Source organism: Copadichromis virginalis, linkage group LG12, assembly GCF_057382275.1.
Source record: "Copadichromis virginalis isolate Kocher_CV1m ecotype Utaka linkage group LG12, C_Virginalis_male_GT1.1, whole genome shotgun sequence".
Classification (NCBI taxonomy): domain Eukaryota; kingdom Metazoa; phylum Chordata; class Actinopteri; order Cichliformes; family Cichlidae; genus Copadichromis; species Copadichromis virginalis.
The window spans coordinates 15,792,705-15,820,600 of NC_140629.1; the positions used below are offsets into that span (position 1 = coordinate 15,792,705).

At 43.8% G+C, this 27,896-nt stretch overlaps 2 protein-coding genes across 5 annotated transcripts in view; one reads left to right on the forward strand and one right to left on the reverse strand.

Moving 5' to 3' along the window:
* Positions 1-27,874, reverse strand: igsf9b (immunoglobulin superfamily, member 9b). Of its 4 annotated transcripts, none has more exons than XM_085474954.1 (22): positions 27,799-27,874; positions 20,057-20,152; positions 17,548-17,754; positions 11,118-11,264; positions 10,086-10,237; positions 9,776-9,893; positions 9,356-9,497; positions 8,937-9,082; positions 8,686-8,828; positions 8,457-8,597; positions 8,245-8,361; positions 8,016-8,166; positions 7,805-7,916; positions 7,550-7,725; positions 7,217-7,455; positions 7,009-7,093; positions 6,748-6,918; positions 6,563-6,599; positions 2,912-6,328; positions 2,605-2,762; positions 1,633-1,844; positions 1-1,421 (listed from the first exon to the last, which is right to left on the reverse strand). In XM_085474954.1, exons 2-21 carry the CDS (start codon positions 20,115-20,117, stop codon positions 1,645-1,647), a joined length of 6,120 nt encoding a protein of 2,039 aa, XP_085331080.1. In that variant the 5' UTR covers positions 20,118-20,152; positions 27,799-27,874; the 3' UTR covers positions 1-1,421; positions 1,633-1,644. The 4 variants fall into 4 exon arrangements, with proteins under 4 accessions (XP_085331080.1, XP_085331079.1, XP_085331082.1 ...); XM_085474953.1 differs by lacking the exon at positions 27,799-27,874 and adding an exon at positions 25,679-26,282; XM_085474956.1 differs by lacking the exon at positions 27,799-27,874 and adding an exon at positions 20,567-20,623.
* adra1aa (adrenoceptor alpha 1Aa) overlaps positions 27,773-27,896 on the forward strand; it is a 42,719-nt gene continuing 42,595 nt past the window's right edge. Inside the window, exon 1 of the mRNA XM_085474959.1 lies at positions 27,773-27,896. The gene's annotated coding sequence lies outside the window, so the exon portion shown is untranslated.

Sequence of the window (27,896 nt, forward strand, 5' to 3'; positions counted from 1 at the left end):
CATTCTGAATAAAACAATTTATTCATTACAAACATATAAAAATGACAAAAAACAGCCAGGTGGTAAGATATAAAAATTTCCAGTTTATACAGAGCTTCCAAAGCCATCGTCAGAAATGCATTTTCATCTGGGTTAGGAAAGTAAATATAGTACAAATCCCAAACTATAGCTACAAAGATATTCTTTAGATCTCTGTTTGTCAGGTGATGTACAAAAGCGTCTTCTGTTCGGTAAAAAAAAACCCCAAAACAAACAAAAAAACGGGCACAAAATTCATAACAGACTTCAAATACAGAATCAGAAGTCGATGAAATATTCACAGTGCTGCCTTCACATCGAGGATGTGAATTGTAAACATCGTTGCATATCGTAAGTCGCTTCAATAAATATACACAAATACTCATTGTGTGAGGAGAAGGTGTTCGATCAGTGTGAATCCTCCGGTTTTTGTTTGAATACATCCCGCCACTCGAAACCTCTCCACTGTCATTCAGGGTGATGTGAATAAAATAAGGCAAAAATAAATTTCCCTGTGTATCTTATCAAGTGTTACAGTATCTGTTATTCATAAATCGCAGAGGTAAAGTCTGACTGACTCAGGTGGAGTAAAGAAGCGTTTTTCTTTGAAGAGGACTGTACACAATACAACATTCAATCATTCACAATAAACTATATATAAACATTTATACATTTTTAACAAATACAGGGGCAAGATTTTAGGTGAACTGATTAATAAGAGCTCAATGGGAGGATGTTACTGGGACAGATAATATGTGGGACACATAATTTTAGGCAACCAAAGGGCGAGTCATAGCAGGAAGTGAGCAAATTCTTGTAAAGGATCAGTAACACAAATTGCAGGAAGCCTTAGCATTATTTAAACTGCAAGTACTATTATTATTGTTTAAGTACTTAGTCTCATTAAGTGGGAGTGGGAAGAAACTGTTTTTAGTGCTGTTTGATTGGTATCACAGGTAACTCAAACTTCCCCCTTTTTTTTTTTTTACTAAAGGAGCGTCTTAAACAGTCCAAATACGTAGCAGGCTGTTGCTTTTATAAAGCAGGTCTTTCTGAGCTGTGGACTGTAAAAAAAATTTTAAGCCTCCCTAAACTTTTCATTCCTTTGGGCCTGATTGTCAAGATTACAAAATAAAACCTCAAACACAGCTGCACGCACTTTGTAAGAAAAATAAATAATTCCTTTTCAGCTTCATTATGCAAAGCACAATGGAACAACAAGACAAGAAAAAGAATACGCAATCCAAAAACAACCGAAGAGTTGCTGTCTTACATTTGATGAGCAATGTCCATTTTAAAAGAGGATTCACATAACAAAGCTCCAGTGAGGTGTGACTGTGTGGTGACCACAGCGCTGTCGTTAATTCATTAAAACTGCTATTTGATATCTCCCTTAGAGGTACCTGTGAAAGACAAAAACACAGGAGTTTAGCATTACACGAACCTTGAAGGGCCAGGTTAAAGGAATTTAAATATAATCAGAACGTTTTAATCAAGCACAACTTCACTGCACATCAATGATATGAAAGCAGGCAAGAAGATGGTGCAAGCAAGGCGACCAGTGAGAGGTGGAGAAAGGAGGAAGAAGGCGAGAGGGCAGGCAGAATAACGGACCGAGTTAAGCTGCTAGAGCAGTGCTGAGCTGGAGTCAGAGTCTGAATCGTGGCCAGGGGTGACGCAGGGCTCGCGGGAACAGATGGATTCCTGAGCACGCCTGTACTCTTCGTACTCCAGGCGGAGAGCGTTGAAACGTGCTTCACTTAGAGAGCGGCTGAACTGGCATCGAGGTGGATTGAAAACTGGCGGGCTGACTGAGGGAGACGGGCCTGGGGGGGTGGGTGAGGTGAGGCACAGGAAATGCATGGATGGGCATGTCATGGGACAAGCTCACAATAATCACAGCACGAGGGCACAGGATGAACACATGCAGCCATCACTGTAAGGCAGGATTCACATGGATATGCTGCTTCAGTGCTTGACGGTGGTTGTTTCCCAGCTGGCTCTTATAAACTTTGTTCTATTCACTTTTATTTAGATAGTGCCAATTCACAACAATAATCGCCTTAAGACGTTTTATATTGTAAGATAAAAACACTATAATAATAGAGAGAAACCCCAAAAATCTCATGACCCCTGTGAAAAACTACTTGGTGACAGTGGGAAAGAAAAACTCCCTTTTAACAGGAAGAAACCTCCACCTGGCTGAGTCATCTGCCACAAGTGGTTGCAGGTGAGGTTAATTATTCAATACAATGATGGACTTCTTCTTTTTGTTGACGATGAACTGCACAAACGGGCACATCGCTCTCTCAGGATATTTTCCTAACACGATTTCTGGAAAATCGGAATAAATGTGATGTGACGCCTGCACTGGCATTTCAAAAGCAAAGCAATGGATCCATAATTAGTTTGGCAACATGTGATGTCACCAGATTTAATGTAACTAGCAAATTAGTCGGGGTAATATCAAAGTGCATGAAAAGTGAGAGCACCGAAGCATGAAACACATCCGTGTGAATCCTGCCTAAGCATTTCACTCATAAGGAAACATGCAACATAAAGAAGAAAAGTAACAGAAATAGTCACCTTTGAACCGCTGATCCTGGAGGCCACCGGCTTGATCCCGACTGCCTCTCTGTAAACCTGTTTGTGACTGATCAAACTTTGTGGCCTCCAGGACCTCAGAGTCCACACAGGCATCAGCAGAGTCCCACTCATAACTCTCATCTACTGATGTGTTCCTTCTAGACACACAAAACAAGGTGGTAAGAATAAAAGCAATTACCAACAAGTAAAATGACAATATTAATGTTATTTTGGCAACAGAAAGAAGTCCTTCAGCCGTGAGGACGCTCCAGTTTGTTTTGCTTTTTCAGGTGTGACGGTGTTTCACCTTTTCGCTCTCCTCTCAGGCAAATCCATGTCAGCTCTGTGACGCTCATTTTCCTCTGTGGTTTCTGGGGAGCTGAGCAGCGTGGGAGTGATGGACAGGGACTGCCGGAAGAGTCCAGCACTCCCTCTACCACTGCTCTGACTGGCATAACTGGCCCTGCCCCCCTCCCTGATTTCTCTGCCTTCCCGGATCTCGGTCTCCCCTCCCCTCCCCATCATCCTGTCAGGATGCCTGTAGATCTCTCCCTCTCGTGGTGGGAAAGGGGCGTAGTAAGGTGAGGGCCAGCTAATGCCCCTGGGCAGGTAGGACCTCGGAGGACCTCTCCTTGAGTCCATGGGTTTCAGGCCATCCCCTCTGGATCCTGCCCAGTGCTGGTGCTGGTAGTGGGGGATGGGGATAGAGGAGGGCATGGGGACATATTTATGTTGGACAGACCTCAGAGCTTCAGGATAAGTGGGGGACCATCTGGAGGATTCTGGGAAAACGGTAGCTTGCCGTCGTGGATCGGAGGGTTCCATCAGTGGGGAGACTGAGGTTTGTCTGGGTAGATACGCAGCAGGCGTGAGGTAGGAAGGACTAGCTAAAGATCTTTGTGCGTGATGAGGCCTCTCTAAGCTGCCCATGCTGGGGCGCCTGAACGGGACATACTCCCTCCAGGAGGGGCCTGGCCTGGGGAGGGAAGGCGGTGTGCGACCCAAACTATAGGACTTCACCCTGACGTCTGGGTTTGGGAATTCATCCCAGTAGCATCTCTCAGAAATATAAGTCCTTGGGCTCTCAAAGTGCTCCCACCTCTGTGGGCCCAGGCTGATAGATTTCTTTAGAAAAGGACGAGGCTGTCCCATACCTGAAAGAGTCCTGCAGGGACCTATGCTTAAGGATTTCTTTAGAAATGGCACAGGGGCTTGATTTATACGCGATACAATGTTATTAGTCCTGCTGCCCTGAGAAGCTTGTCTTTGGGATTGCTCTGATAAAGACTCACTACTGTCTACAAAACTCTGCGAGTGTTTTGACACTATATCCGCCATGCCTTTAGCTGCACTGTACAAGGTGTGAGCTGACCTGGACCCAAGTCTGGATTCGGGCCTGTATGTGCTCTTATTTCCAACCTGAATCTTTGTTTTCTCATCATAGAGCTGCTTGCTAGTTTTTTCTGGGCCGGGTGAGAATGGTTTTGGGTCATCAGGAAATCTTACTCTAGCTTCCCCATGGCGGGAACGTCCATAATCTTGTTTTTTACTAGTGTCAAAGCTGGCCTCAGCAGCGCCTGCAGAATGAGTTTGTTTAAAGCAAACCGCTTCTTGGTTTGAGCCAGTTTCACGGTTTTCCTGAACATGAACCTCCCAGTTTTTAGGAACTACATCAGGTTTAGCCACCACTGATTTTTCTGGCTTTAGTTCTGAGTTTTCCCCTTTGCTGTCTGTGACTTCTTCCACAGGCTCATCCACACTCATTTCAATAAAACCAGGAAGGCTCAGATACTCGAGAATTGCACTTGTCTGGAGTGGGGACATTTTGGGAGATTGAGCTGTGGGCTTGGCCTTGAAGGAGTCTGACATTCTGGGGACAGAAAATTGAGACTGGTCGCTCTCGGCTTCTTCCACGAGAGTTAAGGATGATATGGGGCTAGGGCTGTCAGAGAAAAGGCATCTGTCGCTCCTCCGGGAGCGTGCTCGGATTCCTTCTTTCTCTAAGTCAGAGTAAAATCCTGGACTTCGTCGGTCATCCTGGACTGGAGTCTCTCTCCCTTTAGCCTTTGGCCCCACTTTGTGATGCTCATAAGGCAAAGTAGAGTAACTGGAGGTACTGGGATCCCTTGTGGATGTGTAGTCTGTGTCTGCAGGTCTCTCAGGCTGATTACAAGGTGAAGAAGCTGAACTTTCAGGCCTCTCACTCATTAATGAAGGACTTTTGGCAGCTGTCTCCCAGAGATGAGTGCCTCCATAAGCATACGAATGCCTTGACCTCCGTCCTGCAATATCTTCATGCTGTGTCTTTTCCATTATGTCCTGCTCATTGATGGACTTCATGTATATATCAGGATTTCCCTGAGGACTCAGTGACCGCGCTCGATCTGGTTCATCGACACACATAGAAGGGGGTTCACTGGTAACATCAGGGGAGATTGTGGGGAGAGAGGTGTTCTGGGTGACCGGAGACCGTGATGAATCAACAGCAAGCGAGTCCTCGGTGGTTTCTCTACAGAGGCGAGGACGCCGTGGCCTGGGCGATGCGGTCTCCTGAGGAGTCTGTACAGGAATAAGGCTGGTCACAGATGTTACAGGGCTAATGTCCCACTGAATGCGAGACATGGGGAGCCGGTCCATGGGACTGCTTGTGTTGCCAAAGTAGCACGCTCTCCTATAGTCAGACACGCGACTTGTTTGACCCAAAGGCCTATGTTTCTGTCTGATACTAACATCTTGTGGTTTCCATACAGGTTCATCTTCTGACTCAGGCTCATCCCTCTGAGGACTTTCTGTTTTATTAGTCTGATGTTCATCTCTCCCACGATTTCGACTTCTTTGCTCAGCTGTATAGCTTTTTAGCTCTCTCTCCATTTCTTCCCTCTCTTTTGCCAGCTGGACACACTTGTTAATGTTATCCCTCTCCAGCTCACTGTCAAGTTGTGAGACTAAGGTGCTGTTATTAGTCAACTGACTCTCCATAGGCTCATAGCTTGAAGGCTGCGGCCTGTCTGTGTCTCTATCCAGAAGCTTTGTCCTCCTTCCAAAGGAGGGCAGCAGGTCTTCTGTGTGTCCTGTCATGCGATACCTCCTCAGAGGATCACTGGATTTCTTCTCACTGTTGTCTGAATAAAAGCTGGCTCTTTCTAAAAGAGCCTCTGAGCTTTGCTCGTCATCAGAATAAAAGCAGCCATGACGGGAGAAGTTTCTGGCCATGGCCCGTACTCTTCCAGGGGAGGAAGGAGGCCTGCTCAGCTCCGGGACATCCACCGTGAGAGGAGAATCCTTCCTCTCATCTTTCTCTGAGCTTAAAATGCTCGACTTTGCAGAGTCCCTAAAGGATGTCCTGCTGCTTCCTGAGCCACTTGCCCCACCAGCTCCACCATTACTTTGTAGGACAGTCTTCTTTAAATGTTTTCTATTCGAGGGACTAGAACCCTCTGGCAGTGGCTGGACAATGAAGCGTCCATCCGGACCTCTGGAAATGGACTCCAGAGCACTTGGTGAGGGCGCCTGAGACCCCAGGTGACTCTCAAAGAGTGTGTAATGAGGTGGCGGAGAAGAATTGGACAAGAGTTGCTTCCGTTGGTCGTGGTATTCGCCGTGACTTCCCCTGTCAAACGAGGATCGATCGGACTGTGAGCAGGACGAGTTGGGAAAGAAAGGAAGTGGTGGACACAGCTTCAGCTTCAGGACACTGTCTGGACTGCGAGGGGGTGAGCGAACTCTGAGAAAGTCAGACAGGAAATAAATTGCTGTTAAAGTTGATTAAAGCTGAAGATTGTGCTCAGCTTCTTCCGTGGTAACAGAGAATAAAAATAGCTGCCTTTACCGTTTTATCACATGCACATAATAATCATATATCAATTAGAAAATAAGCTTTACAACAGCACCATAAATAAATATTACTGCATGTGGTCTATTTCAAATACAATATAAATAGGGGGATTCCTACACTTACTCTTGAGATGTGCTCTTCTGAAGTGCAGATGGCAGATCTGCCAAAATGTAAGGAAAGGAAAAAATATCAGACACCAGCACGGATGAAACTCTCAAATCTTATAATTAACTTAAACTTGGGAAAAGTATACGTGCTCAAACTTTCAAATTTAAAACTTGTGTTTGTATGATTAAATCACACTTTACCTTGTCTTCTCTTCCTGCGCCGGCGCTGTCTCCTCTGACTCATGTAGCATGCTGTCACCAAAGACAGAACGATGGCCACAAACAGGAAGCACACTCCAGCTAACACACCAGCCAACAGCGGCTCAGGGATAACCTCCAAGAGACTTGGGCGCAGGGGGTAAACCTCCATCCCTGTAATCAGACCAGTCAGAGGCCACTAATTCCAGCAGTTATCAACTTGAGGGGTGTAATGCTTTTAGTAATTTGTACAAAGCCACATACCGATGGTGGATACATTGACAGACTCGCTGGGCTCACTGAGCACTTTATTGCAGCGAGACATAAGCCTCAGATCATAATTCGAGTCCTGAGAGAGACGGATCAGGATTTTTATTATAGACATAAACTAGCACTCATTTAAAGAGTGGCTTTTCATAAAAAATCAGTATAACTTTAATTTCATATAAAACAATTAAGTATAAGAACTTACCCTCAGCAGTCCCTGAACAAGCAGGTCACTCTGATTGGCGCTGATGTTGCTGGTGAGGATGACCCACTGCCCCTGATCCCTGCGGGCCTGCAGTACATAACCTGTCAGTGGAGAAAATGGAGCTTCGGGAGGAAACCATCGCAGCAGAACGCCTTGCTCGGTCCGGTTGGCTGACAGGAATATGGGAGGATCCAGAATTGGGAGAGTGGTGACAGCTGTAGGAGCTTCTGTTGGCACAGCTGGTAAGAAAGCAAAGTATTAATACTTATAAATACTCGTAGTAAAAAGTGTAAGAGGTAATCAAACCCAAAGCATAAGTTCAGTTGTACAAACCTTGAGTTCGCACAGTTATAATTTCGCTGAAAGGTCCAGAGCCGAGCTTATTCTGAGGTAGGACGCTGAACTGATAGCCAGTGGCGGCAAGTAGCCCAGTCACCAGCAGGTAGTTTTTAGATGTTGGCACTGGCAAAGACGCCCATTCATGTTTCCCCCTGGATGCCTGCTTGACCCTGGAAGAAAAACAAAACAGTCAAAAAAAAAAATGGATCTAACTATTGTGTGATATTTTATGTATTTTATGTCACTGACCAGACAGTGAATTTCTGGGTGAATCCACCATCAAAGCCTGGCACCCAGGACACGTTTGCCTGGTTCACCTCTGTGGTGACAAACACTGAGGACACAGCGTGAGGGCTGGTGCCTGAGGAGGAGAACGTCACTTTGAACTGCTGGCAGTACACTTGAATTCAGTGAATGCAGGAGTCACATATTTATTGCAGAGATGCGGTTGATCACTCACCCAGCACCATGACCACTGTGCCTGCACTGACAGTGGCTACACGATTAGTGGCCAGGCACTCCCAACCCCCGTGGTGATCTTTACTAACTGGCTGCAGCAGGAGGGAGCCGTTAGCCAACACAGTGTATGGGGAGCGAGGCGTAGGGCCAATCTGTGAGGGAGGACACAGATTAGTTAAAATAAGGAATTAATACGTACGCGTTGCTGCATCCGTGAGAATTTCCCGTACCTTGCTCCATGTCACGTTTGGAGCAGGGTCTCCACTGGCTTCACAGGGGATGATCAACTCCCGGCCCACCTCCTGGAAATACTCAGGTCGAGGAGGCACGCGGAACGATGGTGGGTCCTGGAGGACGGAAAGAGCCTTTTTACTTTTGCCCGTTAATTAGTGTGCATCATCTTCCTGATACTAAAGACTTGAGTTGAGAACAACAGCCTTACCTTTAAGATGACACGGGTGGGTTCAGACTGCCCCATGGTGCCATAGCTGTTATAAGGCGTACAGGTGTACATACCCACAGCATTGTCATTGGCTGTCGCTATAAATACTGAGCCCTCTGAGTTCACCATCCAACCTGGGTACTGGATAGGTACAAAGATTGATTCCAAACTCCCTTTGGTGAAAATCTCTACTCAGTGAAACATTTCAATTTCATGGCGCATGACTTACATTATCAGGATTTAAAACGTTCCCGTCTTTGGTCCAGTTGACGTACAGCACAGGGGGATCGGCTTGGACAGGACAGACAATGACCCCCTCCATGCCTACGGGCAAATATGTTTCCCGCAGCATTCGGCCTACACGCGCAGGATCTAAAATGACAGAAGAAAAATCACTCACAAAAAATTACTACAGTGCTCATTTCACAGGGAACGCTGGTAAGTGCAACCACAAAAATGCCAGCAGGATAGGAGACTAACGTTTAACTTTCAGATGGGCAGAGGCTGAGGGTGGGCTCAGTATCCCATTTGTTGGGATACAGGTGTAGTTTCCAGCATCTTCCGGGATGAGATTAGGGATAAGAAGTGTTCCATCCACCAAAACCTTCACTCGAGACTTAAGTGATCTGAAACCAAAAAGATAAACATTTGAAGAGGCGTTCAAAATAACTGACACAAAAACACTTTGCTGAAGCAACTAAAATATTATTAATTTTAAAAGGTTCTGCATTGAGACCCATCCATCCGTTTTCTTCTGCTTAACCAATTTAGGGTCACAGGGGGATGGCGCCTATCCAGCTGCCATAGGGCGAGAGGCGGGGAACACCGTAGACAGGTCGCCAATCTGTCCGAGGGCTGTTTTAAAAATATTAATGGATATTTTGAAATGATGGACTCACTCAATATGGTAAACATTCTGTCCTTGCTTCAACCATTCATATGTCAGGTTTGATGGGTAGGCATCAGCCTGACACTGCAGAACTGCATCCTGGGACATGTTGAGAGTGGTGTCCTCTGGGGAAATGAGGATGATTGGAGGGCCTGTACAAAGCACAAGACAGACGAGAATGACCAGAATTAATGGACAACTGATGATGGCGGGAGAACTTTTTTTTTTAATTGTTAAATTGCTGCAATGCAAGGAAAAGACTGTAGGTGGCACTATACACTATTATATTTATCCATGGTTTAAGCAGCATGTTTAAGTGTTGTAAAAAAATATACATTGACAATTTCACTAAACATGATTTGTGCTGTTGCTTATCGTGAGGTAGGCAGAGATTACACCTGTCTACAATGACTTATAGTTAAACACTGACCTTTGACCTGCAGCTGCGTGTAGTGGGTGAGGTTCCCCTCTGAGTTGGACACGTGACATTTATAAACTCCAGAAATATTTCGTGTGACAGAGGCCAAAGACAAGCTACCATTGAGCACCTGAAAAGAGGCCAAGGCAAAGACGATCAAAGACAAAGATGGAACGGGAGAGGAAGACTATGAGGCAGAGATGAAGAGAACAACAAAGCAGGTTGCTTCAAAGAAAAATCAAAGCTGCAACTCCTGCAGAAAATGCTAATTATTAAGTATTTAATTAGAATACTGAAAATGCCATCTGTTAATCCCCCTCACTTTTATTTTCTCATGTTTCTCAATTAGGCTCTCGTCTTTATGCCAGACGACAGTTGGTCGAGGGTTGCCATGGGCTCCACAGCTGAGAGTCAGCGAGTCACCGAGCAGAACCTCCACAAAAGTTGGCGGTGTCTTAATAAACACGGGTGGAGCTGAAACAAAGACAGATCAAATAGACCACTTATTTTCATCCACATACTCATAAAGGACACATAAAGGAACTTTAAAATGGAGAACTACTCCAACAGCTAATCCAAAGGAACAGATATGATTTGCTGTGGTTTAGAAGTACCACCTGTGGCTCCTCTAAAACTACATTAGAACTCAGTGGTAAGTCATTTCAGGCTCTGACAAGTGTGTGGAGACAGGCATGGATATGAAGTGGCGACAAGGAGAGATTTTCATAAGTTACTGTGAATATATTTAGCTAGACACGTTGTAATTGTAGCACAATAACTAGTAAGCGCCCAACTGGCAGACAGAGGCACATATGTCTACACAACACTGCCATGCTGAAAAATATATGCAATCTCTGCATTAAAAATATCATCACTGTCAGTGTCTAATACTCTAAACAGATTCCAATTTATGCACAATGCAACACTGTTGTGTTCCAAAAATAAGCCTTGACGTCGATCCTGATGTAGGCTTACAATCATATCTAATACTCACGTCACACTTTCATTTTAACTTCTAAGTATTCCACAACATAACCAGTGCAGGTGAGAGAGCCGGAGATGTACGTGGGTTAAAAGCTTTTTGCATGTAAAACACAAACCAAGGATACAGTGCCATTCTAAAAGCCAGCCTTACTTCACAGCAGGCTAGGCACAGACAGACATGATGTGATTACTGGGTGCAAGGTATGTCACTTAGAACCTCTTCATACACTGGAATAACACTATTCAGCTTGCCAGGGCCTTCAGAGTCCAAGCCAGGCCCCATGCTGTAGCTGTTCTAAATAAGGACAGTGCCAGTGATGAGCAACGAAAGGAGCAGCTCTCGAGTCCCCAAAACCCTGCGGTGCTGCACCTGTGATGGAGAGGAAGGTCCATGTGCCATTTCGAAAGTCGTCGGTTTTGCTCTCCAGGAGCAGGATGCGGCATTCGAACCAGCCTTCGTCCTCCAGGGTCAGCCGTTCTATCAGCAGAGAGGCGCCCCGGGTCAGAGACACACGGCCTGTGAGAGGAGGGGTGAGGGGGACAGAGAAAGAGTCAGCACATACACGCAAGCAGACAGGCAGAGTCAGCATATGCAGGAAAGGGCTTATCATGCTCAGGACCCAGTGTCACAATGGGCACGATCAAAGTCACAGACACACCCACGAACAGTGCGAAGAGCAACTGTAGCTCGAATGTTTGCAGCGAGTAACAAAACCAATAATTAAGAAAATTTGCAGCTCAAGTGATGAGAAGTCAGTGGCCCTGAGACAGAGTTGAAAGACACTAATCACTACAGTGATGATTATAACGATGTGCAAGATGACAGATTTTGTCCTGTCATTTAGGGTTTGGTTGGTGAAGTGGAGAGCTAAGATGAGTATGCCAGGAATACTTGAATGCAGTTTAAGCTTAAAGGAGAAACCCACCGCAGTGTGTGATAAAAATAAGCCGTTTTTTGTTAGGCGGGGGCAATGGACAGTAGTAAACAATGTAAGGGCCTGGCAGATGCACGCTCTGAACTCGTGTGTGAACGCCATTAAAAGGCAAATGGATCCACGCACAAGCACGCACACACATTTTCCTGTCACACACAGCCCCTGCTCTGCTCCCTCTCCTCTTCTCTGTACTTTTTACAACTCCTTGTCAGGCTTTGAAACTTGATCTGCTGGTTGCCTGGTGACTGCAGCCTGGTTTCAGGGTACACCCCCTCCTTTTATTCAGTCTCTCAATGAACTCTTTTCTTGCCCTTCAATCACAGAGTTTTAAAAGACAGGAGGATGCGTGCAGGAAGGAAACACACACGTTGCTCATACCAGGCCCTGCCAAAGCAGTTTGAAAGTAAACAGTGACCCATCAGTGTCCAGCGTCCTGTAATTCTTGCTTGCTCCTAACACGTTGCTTAGATAAAGTGTCATAATCAATCATCTCTGCAAAGTAATAATAGTAAAGCATTGCAAAAAAAAAAGAAAAGTAGCAGCCAGCATAGATATCATCTTCTCCAGCTCAACAGGACAGAATCGTTGAATGCCCTGCAACCCTGAAGCAACAATATCGCAAGAAATACAATATCGTCACTATTCACACCAGCTCTCTCCAGACAGCAGCGTCTGGAGAGAGCCTGGCAGCTATGAAAGTCATTTAACTCTGTATATGGCCTAAAGACTGGGTGAAACACACACTGAGAGTAAAGACAGGCAACAATGGCTAACAATTAACCCTGCATTCCTGACTGGGGCAGTTGCTGTGCTAAATAGCTAGGTTTAATGATTGACTGACCTCCCGGAAGACAGGCAAGTGTTACTTAGAGGCTCCATAAAATGAATACCTCTGATTTCAGCTCAGCATCTTTCAAACAACTGGGCAGGGCTAGATGATAACAGCTACAGGATAACTTTGGGTATTTTTTCTCCTATCCTGATCCTTAGGATCCTCTCCCGAGCTTCTTGTTTCCTTTTCCACTTTTTCTAATTAGACCTGCAATTAATCAGCAACTGCAGGACAAGAGAAGGCGCAGCATCATCCTCTTTTTGACTTCCACCTTATGGGATACTTAAAAAAATCCATCTGATTTGGTGCTATAACGTGTCCGTCTGCCCCGGGCACTGATCTTGCAGAAACACGTGGGTGTGTACACATGTTGATTTTCAAAATCTGAGTGCCCTGCCCCCTGAGTCTACACAGGGAAATTTGGGTTTCACTGCTGAACACTTAACCCTTTCCCGTAGCCTCCCTCTTATCCGTCACCACAAAGACATGGAAGCCCCCCCCCCCCCATTCTCTCAGGTTACCATAGAGACTAGACCAAGAAAAGCACGGGCTGTAGGTTTAGATTTGAATTCAGTTGCTGCAGAAACACGCCACGGCCAAACACGGGTCGATCATGCGAGCGGAGGGAGGGGGGATTGTACTGTCACAGATTTGAGAAATTACAATTGGAAGGGGGCGGGGGATCTTGTGTCACATCCAAGAGCAGAAGGAAGAGTGAGAGAAATGAATGAGAAGCACAAAAAGAGGCCGAGCACACACGGAGGCTGCGTGACAAATGTTGCTTTATTTAAATATGAATGTTGCATCTTCGGACGTGAACTGAAATCTCAGATGGCACTCGGCAGGTGCTCTACCCTAAGGATGTTCACTGAAAGGCTGATTTTCTCTCTCAGACACAATGCACATATTCTGCAACAGCTGAATACAAAACCTGGGAAAATTACAAACCACACCAGTGAAAAACACTTCCTGTTATTAAATCCAGAGGAACTGAGCAAGAGGTTACAGAGAGGTTAGTCGAATTTGGTTCATCAATAATCCACAGGCAACCAATGAGAGGTTGACCTTCCTGACCTCTGTGCTCCAACAGACGCCATTCATCACTCTCCCTGGTCCTACATCAGCGCAATGTCCGCGAGTCCTCGAGAGACAAACATGATTAGGCTCTATGGCACTCAGGGAGAGGATTGCTGAAACCATAACTGCTCCTCCATCTCATCTCAACCCTCCTCCTCCTCTTCCTCTTCCTCCTCACTGTTTTTGCTCCAGCAGCAATCGCATGACAGCTACAGTCTATCTTAAAATGAGCACTTGTTTCCAACAGGTTGAGCTGCTCTGCAGTGCAGCCAATGGGAAGAAAATGGAAACGCTAATCCAGCAGCGCTGTTTGAAGCTCCGAAACGCACCCTGCTCATATTAGCCTGTCAGGTTCTCGCCTAGTGGGTGGCAGGTTAGGCGCAACTGTTCTTTTATAGCCATGCCACTGGCCGGTAGCTGGCTTCACCTCACTGATCTGATCTCCTGTTTAGATTAATGCATCTTCTTCTGCAAGTGAAACCTCTGCAGTGCAACACATCATATTTCACACTTACATTTATGATGCACAGCACTTTCTTTGCCTATTGTTGTGACTACTGTAGCCTCGGCACAAGGTTTTAATTGTTCCGGCAGAATGAACCAACATGTGATTTTTAGCCTTTTGAGTTCCCACTGGAAGTTACTGACAAAGTAATGCATGGAGTACTGTGAATTTTATGCCAGACAATAGCGAGTGAGGAAGAAAGATTATTCTGTTTGGAGAAGCACCAGCGCTGCTTTTCTTTGTCTACTCGTATGTGCATAAGAGAGCCGGGCAGAAGTGCATTGTGGGACGTGTTTTGATTTGAATACAATCATAAGTCTGAGACCGACCCCCTGCCTCTGACAGCTCACCCCTCCCGTTCCCCCAAATTTCTCTCTTCAATCCTCCTGTCCCCCTAATCAGTTAAACCCTCTTATGAATAGCTCTTTGTCGTGAGATAGATTACAGTTAACTCTGTCCCTCTTGTTCTGCCCAACTCTGGCCGAGCGAGCACACACGGCTCACGTGCTGAATTTCACTACAATGGGAACTCAACTTATCACAGGCATTAGCTCTTACACATGATCGCAAAGAAAAAGTATTAGTTTTAATATTAAAATCTCTGAAATTAAAATCCGTAGGTCGGTGCTGTGAGATGTATTTGGGCTGTTTTCCAGTGCAGAAGTTGATCTTGAGCTGTTTTCGGTTCAGGAAGAGATAACGCTGATGTTAATAATTGCCAGTTGTTAAATTTTAAAGTTGTTCAGTTAGACATGCCATAATTTGTGAATATCAAACTTGTTGTAGGCAAAGTTGCAGGTAGAAAACCAGATTTTGCTGAAGTTTTTCCTTATAGTGAGCATTGGTTACTTGAGCTATTCCCCTACAAGTCTTTATGGAAGCTGTTTGAAGCCCTTGGACTGTATCTCACAGATTTAATATGTGCCTAGCTGCCTAACCTAAGGTATGAGGTAACAGGGCCTCTGTGGTGGCCTGCTGCTCTAAGCTCGTGAACATGAAATCCCCAAGTTGCAGCTATGTATTCTTCTTCTATTGTGCCATTGTTTGCTGTTCATCACGCTGGTCTAGTTATAGCAGAAAAACTGGTTGAAGATCATGGAGCCCTCAGTTTCACATTTCAGTGATCTATTTTCTGCTTTTGGAGTTCTCAAACAGAGCGTTGTTTGCTAAAGCTCAGTGAGTTAATATGAAATTCCATATAAGTTTATCAGGGGAAAGACTGTCTGTACATACTCGGGTATAAAAACTTGTCTCGTGTGTGTGTGTGACAAATGCAGGCTTTAACTTCTCCACTGTTCGAGGTCACACTGAGAGTGTGATGGAGGCCTGCTGAGATCTCGGGGTTTGCCTATTATCCTTCTAACCTCAGGTCAGAGTCCCCCCCCACGCTCACAATCGCCACTCATTTACTTCAGCACACAGGACGTATTTGATCTAGACTTGCAACGGTAAACCATCCTGACACCGCAAGACTCCAACATATTGTCTCAACAAATATAACAGCAGCGTGTCAGTCAGAGTTTATTTGGCTGTTTGCTCTTTGTTCTGAGCTGACTAATGTTCAGATCTCCATGGCATGCTGTGTGTGAAACAGAGAGGCAGAGGAGTGAGCGGCACGAACTGGATATTCTCTCGAGAGGACACGAGAGATGGTCTCTGAGACCTGGACAGGCTGGTGTCTAGTTGGGACACTCCTCAAATGCAGAGTGCAATCTTAGAGACACCCGATATCATTATCAAAAAGATGGTGGTTTAATGAGATGAAAAAGGAAATGGAGATACAACTTGCCCAGATTAAAATTGTTAATAGCCTCAGTGAGCTTGACACAAAGCAGCAGACAAAGGGCAGACAGCCCATTGGTAGTGCTTTTTCTTCACTAAATACTTATTTAGTATTACAAATTCAAGTCTGATACCTTACTTAGCTCTAATGGAAGTGGCCATTATGCTGCAAATACTGAACAACAATGTAATTCTTTCCCCATAATTCATTATCTTGATCTCTTAACCGTTTCTTGATCTTAAGCCTTAAAATTAAATCATCCTCATTCTCCTGTTCCTGTCCTCAAACAAGCCAAGACAAAGACCAGGAAATGGTGGCCGACTTCACCGTCTTGTGGTTAAAGCTGAAATCCCACAACATTTTTAATTTGAGAGTAGAATACATTAGACCCACAACACTGACACGCTTCACATGCTGCCATCTGCCTTCAGTGGGAGGGGAGGTATGAGGATCTAATGCAGACTGGGGAAAAGCCCGCACCAGACAAGTACACGCAACGGGTGAATTTGCCAGAAACACGGAGACACCCCCTAAACATTCTTGAACTCTGAGCTACGTCTCTGCTGCATTCTTTACTTCATTATGGCTGCATGTGTATCAGATGGCTGCTCCTAAACAATAATATGGTTAACGGCCTACAAGACCGCTAAACATATTTAGTCCAATTGCATGTTTTGGGGGTTGGGGGGTGGGAGCATGATTTGTGCTTCGACCGCTGTAAATGTTCAGTGGGGTTCTAGAGTCGTCCAAAGCTGAAAACATGTTTCTAAATCAGCAGCTTGATTCTCTGAGCACCTCCTGTATGTCCTCACATAACAAATCCAGCGAGGTTCTCTGTACATTTCTGTGACCTAGTTGGGACTGCATGGGATTTGGGGTGTCCTACTAGTCCTGTTGGCTTTGGCAAAGCAATGGGAGGTTGTGATACCCCTTTTTTGTCTTTTGTCCCCTGGTAGACAATGACAGGATTATAGGGCTCCAGCAAGAAAACTCCCATTATTCCGATTGCTTCATCCATCCTCCTTCCAGCACAACAATCTCCCCTTACTGGGTCACCTCTCAGCATACTAATAAAACACTGTCATCAGACCACCAAGCCCCCACCTACACTCCTAATCCCCTTGTGAGCAGCGTTACTGGTACCCCCCTTGTTATTGCTCAGCTGCCCCACCCCCCCACCCTTTACTGCCTCCACTAAAACACATCCATTCTCATCCTTCCCCTTTCCTCTGCAGTATAACTGCACTCTGGAAACACACAGACTGAACACCAGCTGTAATTACAGGGACCGTGCTCTGGACGGATTATCTTTTTAGGGTATTGTTTGATCCAAACTTCCCCTCCCCAGTAGTTCAAAAATACCACTGTAACCTCCTTATGTCTATCTTTGCCCACACAAGACAAATGTCTTCTGAAACACGACCTGAGCAATCTGTCCGCTGATCAGAGACTTTTACGTTGTTGGCTTTTTCTCTATTTCCTACTTGCTTTTAAAGCTCACTTATGGGAGTGGAACCACAAAAAGCAGGCGAAGAAAGATTTACACGACGTGAGGTCTTCAAGGGAATCTACCTCTACTTCAGGGGGTTGCGCTGTCAACCAAGTAATAAGTCTTTCATCAGTTTCCTGAAAGGAGTGCATGACTGAGCAGATCCGAATAAAGCTTACCCTTGTAGTTGGGATGAACACGAGGAGCATACACTCCAAATTTGATGAGGACAGGAACGCTGTAACCAAGGCGCACCCACTCCACCACATGTAGTGGAAAGAGGCTTGGGGTGGTGGCTTCACTGGATGTAGGAGCAAGGCTACAGCTTAACTCTGCGGAGCTCCCCTCTCGGGCACGAACCAACGATGCTGCACCTTGAGACACACCTGTAAAGACAACAGCATATCAGCGGGATAAAGCACTCGTTTCCCTGCAGACATTTTCTGACAGTGCAAAGTCCATAAAACAGCGCACATCTGAGTAAACACATAAATCATGCAGCTCAAGGCCTGTTGAAGTGAGTAATGGCTACCAAAGTAGCTAAATTAACATTCCTTGAAATCTTCTGGTCATTGGTTTCTGTGAAAATTGTTTGCTATGATAAGAAGTTGAGGGGAACTTGAGGGACGAGAAGACAAGAGTTTGTGACCACACAGGCAGCGAGAGGCCCTGACAGAGAAAACCTGGTGGAAAGAGTCATAACAGTGTCATGAATGCTCTTCTGAAGTGGACATTGCATATGACTTTCCCAGACTGTTAAAAGCCGGGCCATCTGAGGGCATGTAAAACATCCATGTGCCATTTGGTGACAAGATCGTATTGCTGCAAAGCCTGCAAACACAAAGCAATCCCATTAGTGACACCTGGAGCAGTCTCTCCTGTCTCTATCCCATCTCCCTTTGCTGCCATGTGCTCATGTGGGTGTGTGAGCGACTGGGTGCCAGTGTTTGCTCTGCTACTCATCTGGCCTGGTGATTACTTTAATCTCAGAGGGTGGGGGTTGGTGGCGATACTCTGATGCAGGGCAGCAGGACGCTCTGTGGCCGCTCCAGTCGACCTCCCACTACCCCCTGGGGTCCACACATGGTCTATGGGCCAGCACAATCAATCCCACCACCATCACTCCCCCTTGCAAACACAAGCACGCACACACAGAAGCGTGCTGAGGGTTGGGGGGTAGCATAAATCCAGGATTGATCTAAATCCACACCCAGAGATATTATTTAAGTTGGATTTTGTCCCCATCCTCTCTCGTCCACTCATGTCTGAGCTGTAACCCCTCCTCTTCACTCTCTCTAGCACAAGGGAATTGGATCAGTGCCATAGTCATCATGGTGTCATTCAAACTGCGTGCAGAAACAAAACATTAGCATATGCCAGCTGCTTTGCAAAGCATCCAAGCTTTGTTAGTGCAGGTAAAAGATTTGGCAACAACTTTGGTGAAAATATGTAAACAAACTGCAAAATGGAGCAAAACAACTGGTTGGCTTAATCCCCTTTCAGACAAGCACTCCTTTCCATTAATCTGCTGGCATATGAATGTATCAGCTTTATGTTTGAGTGTGCACCCTGGTCGCTTCCCATATAAGCCACAGCAGCAATCTCACAAGATCAGACTGAGTAACATTTAAGTATCACTTTCAGCATCAAGATTATGCCTTTGCATATCGCTTCTGTCCATTACTCAGCTCGCAAAAAAAGTGTTTGGTAAATGGTCTACACTTCAATAAATACATTCAATAAATACATACAAGCTCTCTCTCTGAGCCTGAGAGCAAAGGGCAGTGATAGCTACTACTTGCTGTAGTATTGTGAACCACACACAGACATGCACTCCTCTTACTACAAGACAAAAGTGTGGCAACACTTCACTTCAGTACCTCGTGTGCAACAAGCCCTGTACGTGCACATGCCAAGACTCAATCCATCAGTGTTGTGGGTGGGTCTGAATGAAGAAGTTAACATAAAGTGGCCTATTTTTTAACAAAGGAGGCAGTATTGACTGAAAATGTATTATCAAACTAAGCTTCACATTAGCAAATGTTAGGAAAAGTTACATTTGTTCCAAGACAGGACACAACTGTCCAAAGCAATGTGCAGCATATGCATATTTAAACATCTTATGATCACCTCTCCAATCTCATTTTCTCTGACAACCAGCTGTTATTTCCATTGCCCTGCCACAGAGTAAATATTCAAACATTTTACCACTTTCAACAAATTAAAATTGAAGCTGAAATTTAAAGTTGAAGGTAAAAGTGTTATTAAGAGTGTCGTGAAAGAGATTTCAGTCGCTAAAGATTGGCGATAAGGAGCAAAACGGTGAAGCACGATGAAGAAGCGTGATCCAATAAAGAAGACTGTTATCACTGTTAATCTGTACAGTAATACTACATAAGCCCTATGTGGACATGTTAAATAATGTTTCAATGTCATTGTTGCATAATCGGGCCTCATATTTTGGAATCAGTTTTATCACGTTAGCAGAAAAAAGATCTACAATTGTTTGCTTTTCCTGTGTTTGCTGAAAAATTGCTCAATTCATGACACGACAGTTCAGGTGTATTGGGGGGTTATTCTAAGAAATCCAAAGGCAAAAAATCTCTGAAAGCTCAACAAGGAGAAATAAAATACACAAATGCACTGTTAATATATGCAATGGCTCAGTATTTGCATTGGCATACTTACTTAGCAGACAAATGGCTACAGCAGTGGTGACAGCCTGAAGCCACTGTCTCTCCAGTCCCATGGCCGTCCGTCACACTCCTTCACACATCTCCCAACCTGAAAAGGAAGACCACACATACCGATTACTCCTCATCAGAATACTGCTGTACTGTTCACAGATCCCCCCGCTGCACAAGTACATCCCTCACATCCCCCCTCAGATAAATGTAATCCCCCAACCCCTCGAGTTAACATCAACTCATTAGCCAACAACTGCACTGCATTCCAGATGCTTCTTGGTTTATAAATAACCATATTCTTTCAAAACACATCGTCCTGGGGAAAATTGTACGTGTGCGCTGTGGTTGGATTAAGGTAAATAAGCTACTTCAACAAGTGCTACAAATAGACAGGGCAATTGCTTGGAGTCTGAATCTTGTAGATGTTTTATTGCACAGGCCAAAGTGTGTGTATGTGTGTGTTTATGTGTGGCCACAGAGAAGGACTTTACAAGACTCTAGGTGTACGTACAGATTAACCTGGTCCTTGTGATTGGTCCAGCTCATCCAGAAGGTCTCGTCAAATGCTAAATAGGCCAACAGCAATTGACAGGTTAGACGAGCAATATTGAAAGGTGCACCGCCCAGCTCCAGATGTTATATTGTTAACACTGTTTCATTTTCACAAGCCTCACAGACCGGACTTTTTCACGACTTGCCGACCTCCTTCCCAGTGAACAAAGAGAACAGCTGGAGCGAACCACAAGGCCCTCTACTTCAAATTGGATTGCAGGCACAAGTTTAAGTTGCTGACCTTCAAACATAACGGAAGCCTTCGCACACTTCCCTTAAGTCATTCAGTACTCCTAATACCAGCTTATTACTTTAAGTTCATTTAGGTAATATAAGGCGGAGAGTATTTTTAGAAAGCAGCGAGGTGTTGGATATTGGCCGCTGCTACAACCAGAGATTCACTGCAGAAACACAGGGCGTCTGACTCATTTGACTGAGACCTTTAGTCTCTTGGCGGCACATGAGCAAACAAACAGCCCAGAATAGAACAGCACAAAGATGCTTTTATCTCCTCGCACTTGACCAACACCAACAACGTTTCTGCTGAGCCGGGGGAGAGATGCGGTAGTAGTAATAACTTTTATGCTGCACCTTTCTAAAGCAAACAGAGAGGCAAGAATGTGGTTGCACAAGCAAAGAAGAGGAGGGTGGTCAGGGGCAAGTCTGGGAAATAGTCATTAGTTTTTGGATGACAAAATAATTTCAGTGCACTAAAAATAAGGGCGGATTACTCTGACTGTGGGAATAATGCTGGTCAGTAGGGGTGACGGATAAACAGCACTCTTACAATGGATTAAAGAAATAAAGACACTGATTTTGTTCTTTTTGTGTCACTTCTGACAGCCAACAAATGTGGGAAGTGTTTGTGCACCACTCGACTGTCTTATCTACCAGCTCCACAGTTACTTTGACAAAATAAAAAACTAATAAATACGTCCTAACTTGCATGTGCTCCTAGACCGGGATATAGGACTTTCATGTGGAAACAACCACATACAGGGGAAGCCTGTGGGGCAGATGGGTGGGGGCTTTGTCTGCAGGTGCAGGAGGACACCAGATTATTTCCTCAGGCAGTGGAGCAGAGGAAGGCCATTTAATTGGCATGTGAACAGAGAGGGCTTCAAAGGGAGCCCAGATGTTAAAATGAGTACACTTAAACTGAAACAAGCCACTAAACATTTAACCACAGGAACTTTTTCTATTTATCTCATTGGACTAAGCCAATTACTACCTTTAAGCAACCATGATTCACGTATATAACTAACGTGTGAAGAAAACAGCTCCTGTTCTACAGTAAAAGCACAGACATTAGTATACTTGCATGTAAAACGTCTTACACGCTAACTCATCATGAGAGTAGTGACCTCTCGGGGGATGAAAAGCCAGCTTGACTAAAGAAAAATACAACCTTTGTGTGTTTAGAAAAAGAAAACAGAGAAGACAAAACAAGAATAAAAATTAAAAAACCAAGCTTCAGCATAAGACTGTCGGCTCTGTAACGTGTATGCGTGTATGCTGGATTTCACTGACACAGATTGCTTTGGATCTAGTCATGACTTAGCCTTCTGGACAGGCCATTTGTAACACCCAGTCTAATCCCGCCCTGCTGCTTTGAGTGTTAATAGTGTAATTGAATTAGAGATCAAATTCGTGAGGCAAATCAAGGACAGTCTGTCATCTAGCTGTTCAGTGATCAATCACTGGTAAGCCAAGTCACACAAGTCTGCCGTCTGGGATTCTATAATTTCTTCTGGTGGAGAAAAAGTAGGCGCGTGATGCTTTGACAAACCCGGGTAACCTGGGGTTTATTTAAGGGGTTTTGCTCAAGGTCTTTCTGATCTCCACTAACTTTCAAAATTTTGCAAAACCTGTAGTAACAACTACAGCGCCGGTACTTGACTCAAAAAGTAAAATCAAAGACCCTCACACCCTCCAAATTCATATTTAATAATATAAGAAGCATTAAAAGGGTGCCATTTCTCACGGATGAACGAACATGTCTGAAATCTGACATGACATCAACAGTAAATGCAAGCTGATGTCAACCTGTCAACTGTAACAGCTGGTGGGCGTGAGCTCTTCCAATGGCTGTCATCTGTGTCACACTATTATGTTATTCAGACATGAGCTGAATAATGCACAAAAAGAAAGGTGCACTTTTAAACATGCAGGAGTAACCATGAGTAATGAAGTGATCTTTTCAGCTGTCTTTTTTCGGCCTATAAATGACGAGTAAATTATCATATTCTCTGATGTTTTCTGTGACGCTCGTGTTAAAACTTGTCACAAAAAGTGAACTCCTGACCTAATGGGTGTGAGAGCGTTATCCACCGGTACCTAAGCAGATCCATCAGTGATGCCAGTGACAGATACAGGCCTGATAAGCAGCAGCATTACTCTCTTAGTAATCCTTGTTAATCCTGACAGGTCGTGGCATCAGCACAAACCAGCCTGTAGCAGGAACTACAAGTGATGCTCAAGGAGAAACTTTAACAGGTACGCACAAGACTCTGATACAGATGTAAAAATAACACGCAGCCATCCAGAACAAAGATGTGAACCATCATTAACGCAGGAATGGGTTTGAAAAATCAGTAATCCAAAGCAGACTGGTTGGACAAGCACGCACGGCGTAGCGATCGATTCATGGATTTTGTCCCTGGCACTGTAACCAAGCTCAGAAATGGTATTGACATTAACTTTAACTAAAGGAAATGAGCTTAGCACACATTGGGCACGAGAGTAGAGTCCTGTGCTCTCGGGGAAAGCCTAGTTTATATGGATTAACATAGTAATCGTTAGTAACCTAACACCTAGCACAAAAACACTGATAACTGAACCAGGGTTTTTCCTGCACAGGGAGCTTTTTGTTGTTTTTATCCACAAGTTTTATCCAAATCCAAAGGAAACCCCCACTCCCAACACTGTAATATTTTTTTTCACTACTTTGTTTAAATAAGGGTTTCCTTTGCTAAACAAGGACATCTGTGTTTATCAAACGCTGGAAAATACCAAGAAAATTCTTAGATTTCTGTCAAATAAGGTAACACAAGCTCGTTCGTGCTTACATGCTTACTCTTCTCCCAAAGGTCCGTTCCGAGCCAGGAAAAACTTTGCTTGCCGTGGTTGAACGTTTTCAGTCGCACATCAAAACAGTATTACCTTTACTCTGCACTTTATCAGCAGCCAAATACTGCTGCAGATTACTGCTTCATGCATGAGTGGTTTAATTTCATGTTTTGTTTTATCCTAGGATAATACTCACTCAGACATCCCAGGGGAACGGTAAGTGCTGAGTAAAGCAAGGCATCTAACATCACTCTTGTAAGTCTCCCTGCCCCCCAACAAACTTTCAGGACCAGGTCAGTCCCATAAAGTTTCTTTCAAAACAAGACAGTGAAAGAAACCAATGGTCTAAAAGCAAAGGTCACAAACTCTGGGGTCCAGCCATGAAGCACACGCCTAACTTGGAGATCAATGAGACTCAAAGGACGTCCACAGAACTGGCCTTTTTCAGTATGTTAATGGCATGCTGCTCATTTCTCTGCTTAGAGGAAAAGCTGTCAAAATTGAGATCTATTACATGCAACAGCATCCAAATATGAAACACTGCAAAGCTTGAAATAGTTTATTAGACCCTCTCTTTAATCTTTATGCTTTACTACATGTACTTTCCTGTATATCCCTCAGTACTGTCACAGGCTTAAATTCACCATGGAGGAGCAGACGCTCCATCTTACACACAATAACAGAATCATTTTCAGTAACCACTTTCGACTCATGAATAATTTGCTCCTCGGTGCAATCAATTTCCTGCAGCCTGACAATCTGCCTACAGGGGACAGTTTGCCACATAGTGTTTTGAACAATGCAATATTCCAGTAAAATGTCAAGGCTTGCTGAATTATGGGGGGATATCCGTGTGTAAAATGACACCCGGGCTGGGATCTGACACACACAGACTTTGTTAAGCTGAGACTGCTGAACATAGACTTTAAGGATTCTAGCAGTAAAATGCAAAACTGCTTTTAGTGCTCCCTCAGTGTAAATAATGCAAAAGCAATTTAAAAACAAAACAAAAAAAACCTCGCTGTTGCAAACACTAGTGCATGTGAAAATAGCAGAGTAGTGTAGAGTAGTGTGCTTTTTGGGGGGAAATAGCACATATATTTCTTTCCAATTTGAAAGCAAGCATAATCTTTAAAGTGATTTTCTAACAGAGGGGACTACAAGGCATCAGTAGTGATCTGTACCGCTATGCACCTCCCTTTTTACCAATCAGCAAGCACAACAAAAACAAAGGAAGGGAAACAACAAAGCACACACTGTATATTATGTATAAAGCACAGGGCTGCTGCACTCTTTAGCACAAAACGACGAGGTTCTTTAGACAGAACTACTAGGTTCTGTCCCATAACATGCATCACCCTGATAAACTAGTCCAAAAATAAAACGGCAAACACCAAGCCATAAGCCACTGTACTGCTGCACCCTACAGTAAATTTTGATGCACAGCCCTTTATGTCAACACCCATCTTGCTATATGAAACAAAACAGGTACACCTTTTGTTTGACTCAGAAGAGCCGATGCCACCTAAGACGAGGGGGCCTAAATAAAGAACAAACCAAAAAAACGTATTTTGACTGGAACAGTGCTGATTTAAGGGTCATTACAACGTGTGAAACCTATTCATAATGCTTTAACATGAAGGAAACACTCATTCGGGGATTACAAGTGCTGCATGTGCTACCCAAAACATAAACAAATCCTGCACAAAGATGACTCTGTGCACAGTGTTATCGCAAAAGTATTTTTTAACTGGAAACTAGGCATTAACCATGGCAAAATTACTAGTTTAAAAAAAATTTACAATAATCATAACAAAAGGAACCAAATGGAGTACTTTAAACACCAACCAAAAGGCTCCTGTTATATGGCCTTAAGACGACAGAAATCTCACAGATATTCTTATTCAAGCTGTGCTGATTTAGTACAAAGAAACTTCTACAGGATGTTTGGTGTTGACTAGCCTGCGGAGGATGTTTTAGCTCTGCCCGCCCAGCTCCTTACCTTTGCTTGAGGCACTTTTCACTTGAAGCAGAAAGTGCAGTGTTTCAGTCCATTGATGCTCTTCTTTTAGACTCCTACTACAGACCCAGTTTATCCGTCTATTCCTTTCTCTTCAGAGAGATCAAACACCACAAACGCACACACACATACACGACTTAAAAGAAAAATAAGAAGGTGCTGGGAGAAGAAGGCAGGTGGTCACATTTTTTTTCCCTCTTTCAGTCCGAGCGTGGATCAAAAGAAAGTCTTGTTATTCCTCGACATCCATGGTGCTCAGACTTTCTAAAAAAAACTCTTCGCAGCTTCAATAAAATCCATTAACCCATGCCACCCTCATGACTCCGACATCAGTCCATTTAAAGTCCATTTAAACACTCCAAGCACTGGCTTTCTTTTTCTTTTTAAATGTGCGCAATCTTCTCAGTCCAAACTCCCTCAAAGTGCCTTTAATCGTGCGGGAGAGTTTATAACAGAGTTCAGAAAGAAGTTGAAAGGCTCTCGGTCGATTTGGAGCACATTGATCCTCAAACAGGTGCAAGATCCATCAGAAAGAGAGCATACTACACGTTTAGTTTGAGCCCTGCTGTTGATACTCTCCCCGCGGTGGCCCTCCTCCCGTTATTATCGTTCCCTCCTCCTCCCACCACAGCGACGTTTGAACGGCTGTCAACTCACACAGAGCACAACGATGAAGCTTCCTGGTAGAACTTTCAAATTAAATCTTTTACGTTTTAATTTTTTTTTTAAATTGATAACGAAAAAAAACAATCAGAACAGGAATTTAAAGATAAAAGATGTCAACTTGCTAATGTCACTGTGTAAATGCCAAAATGCTTAAGTCCATTGAGTTTCTTTCTTTTCAGCATCCAAGCACTACTGTGCATGTGTTTCCCTGTCACACTCAGCGTCTGTAAAACAGTATTTTATACTGTTTATGTTTACACTTATAACAAATCTAGCATTTAACAAGCCAGCTCAATGAATGCGTGAAAAACATTGAACATGATTCATAAGGTATTAGCAGTTTTGACCTACTATTCACAGCTACAATCAATTACAAATCTATAAATAACAACAACAACAATAATGCCAGCACTAAACAGTTCCTACAAAGGCATACCGGATCAAGTAATAATAGAAGTGTTTAACTCCAGTTTAGGAGGCTATCGCTTAACGTATCTTTAATTTTGAAGGTGAAATAATACACTTCCGTCACTTTACTGCCTGTGTCTGTGTTAGTTTATGAAATTGGTCCTTTAGCGCCCCAGACAAAAGCGCCTTTCCGTGGGAAAAACGGGTGATGGTCTTAACAAAAGGCAAACGCAAACCTTAAAGACACATTTTAGTCGGCTGTTAAATCACTTAACATTAAAAAAACATGCTGCGAGGAAGTAGCTCCAACTATCTGCAAAACTAACCTAAACGGACATGTTTGTAACAATATTCACCATTTCATGTTCGGGATTAGCTGTGATTTCTTTATAATACAAGCACACTAACCTAACCTTTTTAGTAAGATCACCTAAAATTTATCAGTGTTACACATAATTTATAGCCATCTTATAATAGCTTGTTACAAGCCTGCTGACTTTTTTTTTTTTTTACCAGAAAGAAATTTCTTAACAGTGGGATTTTAAAAAAAAGCTGCAATCGTTTGATAATCTGAATGCCAGTAAAAACTATGTTTTAGAAATCGATAAACATACATTTCTTTTTTAAAAATGCTAATTTAACCTCCAATAAAGAACACGAATTAGCTTTCCGCTAAACGTCATAGTAGCAAGAACCAGTTATTATTTTCACCATAAATCTCACATTAATTTTCCTAAAAGGCAACACACTAAAAAAAACCCTCAAAACTACAGTGTGTAAAATAAAATAAAAGGTGTATTAGCAGGGAACAAGATCTGTTAAACCAACTTAGCATTAGCTAAACAGTTTGCTGCGCTTTAGTCCGGCTAATGAACCACAAAGTCATTTAGTGTTCTTAAAACTATTTATTTTGATTTTTCTTGCTAAAAGAAAAGGCTAAAACGTTTCTATTTAAGTATGAGACGACTGTTACTTCTTTTAAGTTTCGAGTGAAGGCTTTGAGTAAGTTTCCTGCCAAATTATCTTACCTCAAAAACGCTTCCTGTGATCCTGCCTCCTAAAATGAGCCGAATACTCAAACCTGCTGTGTGACTGACAGTGACTGCAGCTGGTTAAAGATTATTGG

Excerpts from the sequence above, each read along its gene's own strand:
- igsf9b (XM_085474954.1), bottom strand. The coding sequence starts at position 20,117 with ATGGGACTGGAGAGACAGTGGCTTCAGGCTGTCACCACTGCTGTAGCC. Across the intron at positions 9,083-9,355 it reads CAGAATGTTTACCATATTGA|ATCACTTAAGTCTCGAGTGA; the intron begins GTGAGTCCATCA and ends TTTTGGTTTCAG. Across the intron at positions 6,919-7,008 it reads TGTCAATGTATCCACCATCG|GGATGGAGGTTTACCCCCTG; the intron begins GTATGTGGCTTT and ends GTCTGATTACAG.